Source organism: Oncorhynchus kisutch, linkage group LG3 (assembly GCF_002021735.2).
Source record: "Oncorhynchus kisutch isolate 150728-3 linkage group LG3, Okis_V2, whole genome shotgun sequence".
Taxonomy (NCBI): domain Eukaryota; kingdom Metazoa; phylum Chordata; class Actinopteri; order Salmoniformes; family Salmonidae; genus Oncorhynchus; species Oncorhynchus kisutch.
The window spans coordinates 3594717-3600330 of NC_034176.2; the positions used below are offsets into that span (position 1 = coordinate 3594717).

Below are 5614 nucleotides of genomic sequence, written 5' to 3' on the forward strand. Positions count from 1 at the left end.
ATAATGTAACAGTCTAAATCATCTTTAGTGTGATAATGTAACACTCTAACCGCTCTTTAGTGTGATAATGTAACATTCTAAAACATCTTTATTGTGATAATGTAACAGTCTAAAGCATCTTTAGTGTGATAATGTAACACTCGAACTCCTCCCCAATGGTCATTATTGTGATAATGAATCAGTGACCTTTATTTCATGTCGAACATCTGTGTGTGAAGCAGTAGAACACGGTAGAGAAGAAAACATGTGCCCCACTGAGATGTAATGAATAAAGGAACCAAGAGAAGAGAGGAGGATAGAGAGAAAAGAGAGGAGAACAGAGAGAGGAGGACAGAGAGAAAAGAGAGGTGGACAGAGAGAGGAGGACAGGGTTTGGGTTTGGTTTGTTTTTTGAATTCTTTGTGGATCTGTGTAATCTGAGGGAATTATGTGTCTCTAATATGGTCATACGCTTGTCTTCCTAGCTTGTCTTCCATGTCTGCCTACAGCGGCCTTTCTCAATAGCAAGGCTGCCCCTGTACAGGCAGTTAACCCACTGTTCCTAGGCCGTCATTGAAAATAAGAATTTGTTCTTAACTGACTTGCCTAGTTCAATAAAGGTACAAAAAAAAAATATATATATATATATATATATACTCTGCACGCAGAATTCTGCGTGCAGAGTCTCAATTTGGTGTTTGCCCCATTTTGTGAAGTCTTGGTTGGTGAGCGGACCCCAGACCTCACAACCATAAAGGGCAATGGGCTCTATGACTGATTCAAGTATTTTTAGCCAAATCCTAATTGGTATGTTGAAATTTATGTTTATTTTGATGGCATAGAATGCCCTTCTTGCCTTGTCCCTCAGATCGTTCACAGCTTTGTGGAAGTTACCTGTGGCACTGATGTTTAGGCCGAGGTATGTATCGTTTTTTGTGTGCTCTAGGGCAACAGTGTCTAGATGGAATTTGTATTTGTGGTCCTGGTGACTGGACCTTTTTTGGAACACCATTATTTTGGACTAACTGAGATTTACTGTCAGGGTCCATGTCTAGCAGAATCTGTGCAGAATATATAGGTGCTAGCAGCATATCTAGGTGCTGCTGTAGGCCCTCCTGTCTCTCTGTCTCTCTCTCTCTGTCTCTATCTCTCTCTGTCTCTGTCTCTCTGTCTCTCTCTCTCCGTCTCTCTGTCTCTCTCTCTCTGTCTCTCTGTCTCTCTCTCTCTGTCTCTCTGTCTCTCTCTCTCTCCATCTCTCTGCCTCTCTGTCTCTCTCTCTCTGTCTCTCTGTCTCTCTGTCTCTCTCTCTCTGTCTCTCTGTCTCTCTCTCTCTGTCTCTCTGTCTCTCTCTCTCTGTCTCTCTGTCTCTCTCTCTCTGTCTCTCTATCTCTCTCTCTCTCCATCTCTCTGCCTCTCTGTCTCTCTGTCTCTCTGTCTCTCTCTCTCTGTCTCTCTGTCTCTCTCTCTCTGTCTCTCTGTCTCTCTCTCTGTCTCTCTGTCTCTCTCTCTCTCTGTCTCTCTGTCTCTCTCTCTCTCTGTCTCTCTATCTCTCTCTCTCTCCATCTCTCTGCCTCTCTGTCTCTCTCTCTCTGTCTCTCTGTCTCTCTCTCTCTGTCTCTCTATCTCTCTCTCTCTCCGTCTCTCTGCCTCTCTGTCTCTCTCTCTCTGTCTCTCTGTCTCTCTCTCTCTGTCTCTCTGTCTCTCTCTCTCTGTCTCTCTCTCCGTCTCTCTGCCTCTCTGTCTCTCTCTCTCTGTCTCTCTGCCTCTCTGTCTCTCTCTCTCTGTCTCTCTGTCTCTCTGTCTCTCTCTCTGTCTCTCTCTCTCTCTCTCTCTCTTCCTCTCTCTCTCTCTCTGTCTCTCTGTCTCTCTCTCTCTGTCTCTATCTCTCTCTCTCTCCGTCTCTCTGCCTCTCTGTCTCTCTCTCTCTGTCTCTCTGCCTCTCTGTCTCTCTCTCTCTGTCTCTCTGTCTCTCTGTCTCTCTCTCTGTCTCTCTCTCTCTCTCTCTCTCTTCCTCTCTCTCTCTCTCTGTCTCTCTGTCTCTCTCTCTCTGTCTCTATCTCTCTCTCTCTCCGTCTCTCTGTCTCTCTGTCTCTCTCTCTCTGTCTCTCTGTCTCTCTCTCTCTGTCTCTCTGTCTCTCTATCTCTCTCTCTCTCCATCTCTCTGCCTCTCTCTCTCTCTGTCTCTCTCTCTCTGTCTCTATCTCTCTCTCTCTCTGTCTCTCTGTCTCTCTCTCTCTGTCTCTATCTCTCTCTCTCCGTCTCTCTGCCTCTCTGTCTCTCTCTCTCTGTCTCTCTGCCCTCTCTGTCTCTCTCTCTCTGTCTCTCTGTCTCTCTGTCTCTCTCTCTGTCTCTCTCTCTCTCTCTCTCTCTTCCTCTCTCTCTCTCTCTGTCTCTCTGTCTCTCTCTCTCTGTCTCTATCTCTCTCTCTCTCCGTCTCTCTGTCTCTCTGTCTCTCTGTCTCTCTCTCTCTCTCTCTCTGTCTCTATCTCTCTCTCTCTCTGTCTCTCTGTCTCTCTCTCTCTGTCTCTATCTCTCTCTCTCTCCATCTCTCTGCCTCTCTGTCTCTCTCTCTCTGTCTCTCTATCTCTCTCTCTCTCCGTCTCTCTATCTCTCTCTCTCTCTGTCTCTGTCTCTCTCTCTCTGTCTCTATCTCTCTCTCTCTCCGTCTCTCTGCCTCTCTGTCTCTCTCTCTTTACAAGTAGTTCCTGACCCACACTTCTATTTAGATGATGTAAGCTAAGAATGGGAGGGCAGCAAAAATAGACTAGTTCATTTCACTATTGATTCACCACAATATTCCAACGTTTCTTTTAGGGGCCTATTAAGTACACTCTGAGAGGGCATGTGATGTCAATGCAATAACATTTAAGTTCTTAACTTCCAGGAAGAATAGATGAAAATGATGCATTTATATGACTAAAGTGGATTGGTAAAAAGACTACTGAATTGCACGGTGTTGTGTATCCGTCAGAATCCTGATATCTGTAACCTACAGACACTTTATGGATCAGCCCCCTAGTGTTCTGCTAACAGCCTCAATTCTACATCATTACCGGTAGTGGTCTTTTCACTGTGGAATTTGAAGGTATTAGATTTGGGAATTTTTGAGAACTCCAAGGAACAAATGAACAGTCATTGAACACTAATGAAATGTGACGCATTATAAAATCCTAGGCTTTCCAATAATATGCATTACTGTGTAAATCAAATCAGGAATTAAAAGTAAGAGTAAGTTTGGAATTTACGACGAACAAAAGACACAATTACATATCCTGCCGCCACATTTTAATTTGATTTATTTGAGTCAATTATATTGAAAATAATAATTTTATATTGGAATGGAAGAAAACAGTTTACAGTAGAAGATGGTTATCCAATGGATGGTCCCTTGGTGACCCCTTGGTGGTCCCTTTTGTGGTCCCTTGGTGACCCCTTGGTGGTCCCTTTTGTGGTCCCTTGGTGACCCCTTGGTGACCCCTTGGTGGTCCCTTGGTGACCCTTTGGTGACCTCTTGATGTTCCCATGGTGACCCCTTGGTGTTCCCTTGGTGGCCCCTTGGTGACCCATTGGTGGTCCCTTGGTGGTCCCTTGGTGACCCATTGGTGGTCCCTTGGTGGTCGCTTGGTTGTCCCTTGGTGGTCCCTTGGTGGCCCCTTGGTGGTCCCATGGTGGCCCCTTGGTGGTCCCATGGTGGTCCCTTGGTGGTCCCATGGTGGTCCCTTGGTGGCCCCTTGGTGGTCCCTTGGTGGCCCCTTGGTGGTCCCTTGGTGGCCCCTTGGTGGTCCCTTGGTGGTCCCTTTTGTGACCCCTTGGTGGTCCCTTTTGTGACCCCTTGGTGGTCCCTTGGTGGTCCCTTGGTGGTCCCTTTTGTGGTCCCTTGGTGACCCCTTGGTGGTCCCTTGGTGACCCCTTGGTGGTCCCTTTTGTGACCCCTTGGTGGTCCCTTTTGTGACCCCTTGGTGGTCCCTTGGTGGTCCCTTTTGTGGTCCCTTGGTGACTCCTTGGTGGTCCCTTGGTGTTCCCTTGGTGACCCCTTGGTGGTCCCTTGGTGACCCCTTGGTGGTCCCTTGGTGACCCCTTGGTGGTCCCTTTTGTGGACCCTTGGTGACCCCTTGGTGACCCCTTGGTGGTCCCTTGGTGACCCCTTGGTGACCTCTTGATGTTCCCATGGTGACCCCTTGGTGTTTCCTTGGTGGCCCCTTGGTGACCCCTTGGTGGTCCCTTGGTGGCCAATTGGTGGTCCCTTGGTGGTCCCTTGATGTTCCCATGGTGGTCCCTTGGTGGTCCCTTGATGTTCCCTTGGTGGTCCCTTGGTGACCCCTTGGTGGTCTCTTGGTGGTCCCTTGGTGGCCAATTGGTGACCCCTTCGTGACCCCTTGGTGTTCCCTTGGTGTTCCCTTGGTGGTCCCTTGATGGTCCCTTGGTGGCCCCTTGGTGGTCCCTTGGTGACCCCTTGGTGGCCCCTTGGTGACCCTTTGGTGACTCCTTGGTGGCCCCTTGGTGGTCCCTTGGTGACCCCTTGGTGGTCCCTTGGTGACCCCTTGGTGACCCCTTCGTGGTCCCGTGGTGGTCCCTTGGTGACCCCTTCGTGGTCCCTTGGTGGCCCCTTGGTGACCCCTTGGTGGTCCTTTGGTGCTGAATAGAAGGTTGATTATTCATGATCAGCCTCACAATACCTCTACAATGTTCCACCTTTTCTTAGAGCATTACAGAAGACTAACACAGATCTACAGTGCTGGTTATCCAGTGGTTATCCAGTAGTTATCCAGTGGTTATCCAGTAGTTATCCAGTGGTTATCAAATCAAATCAAATCAAATCAAATTTATTTATATAGCCCTTCGTACATCAGCTGATATCTCAAAGTGCTGTACAGAAACCCAGCCTAAAACCCCAAACAGCAAGCAATGTAGGTGTAGAAGCACGGTGGCTAGGAAAAACTCCCTAGAAAGGCCAATACCTAGGAAGAAACCTAGAGAGGAACCAGGCTATGTGGGGTGGCCAGTCCTCTTCTGGCTGTGCCGGGTGGAGATTATAACAGAACATGGCCAAGATGTTCAAATGTTCATAAATGACCAGCATGGTCGAATAATAATAAGGCAGAACAGTTGAAACTGGAGCAGCAGCACAGTCAGGTGGAAGTTGAAACTGGAGCAGCAGCATGGCCAGGTGGACTGGGGACAGCAAGGAGTCATAATGTCAGGTAGTCCTGGGGCATGGTCCTAGGGCTCAGGTCAGTTGAAACTGGAACAGCAGCATGGCCAGGTGGACTGGGGACAGCAAGGAGTCATCATGTCAGGTAGTCCTGGGGCATGGTCCTAGGGCTCAGGTCCTCCGAGAGAGAGAAAGAAAGAGAGAAGGAGAGAATTAGAGAACGCACACTTAGATTCACACAGGACACCGAATAGGACAGGAGAAGTACTCCAGATATAACAAACTGACCCCAGCCCCCCGACACATTAACTACTGCAGCATAAATACTGGAGGCTGAGACAGGAGGGGTCAGGAGACACTGTGGCCCCATCCGAGGACACCCCCGGACAGGGCCAAACAGGAAGGATATAACCCCACCCACTTTGCCAAAGCACAGCCCCCACACCACTAGAGGGATATCTTCAACCACCAACTTACCATCCT

At 48.6% G+C, this 5614-nt stretch overlaps 1 protein-coding gene across 1 annotated transcript; it reads right to left on the reverse strand.

Moving 5' to 3' along the window:
* Positions 1-3348: 3348 nt before the first annotated feature.
* Positions 3349-4638, reverse strand: LOC116361783 (basic salivary proline-rich protein 1-like). Its single transcript, XM_031816117.1, has one exon. The coding sequence runs from the start codon at positions 4636-4638 to the stop codon at positions 3349-3351; it is 1290 nt and encodes a 429-aa protein (XP_031671977.1).
* Positions 4639-5614: the final 976 nt, after the last annotated feature.

Coding starts and splice junctions, on each gene's coding strand:
- LOC116361783 (XM_031816117.1), bottom strand. CDS start 4,638: ATGAATAATCAACCTTCTATTCAGCACCAAAGGACCACCAAGGGGTCA.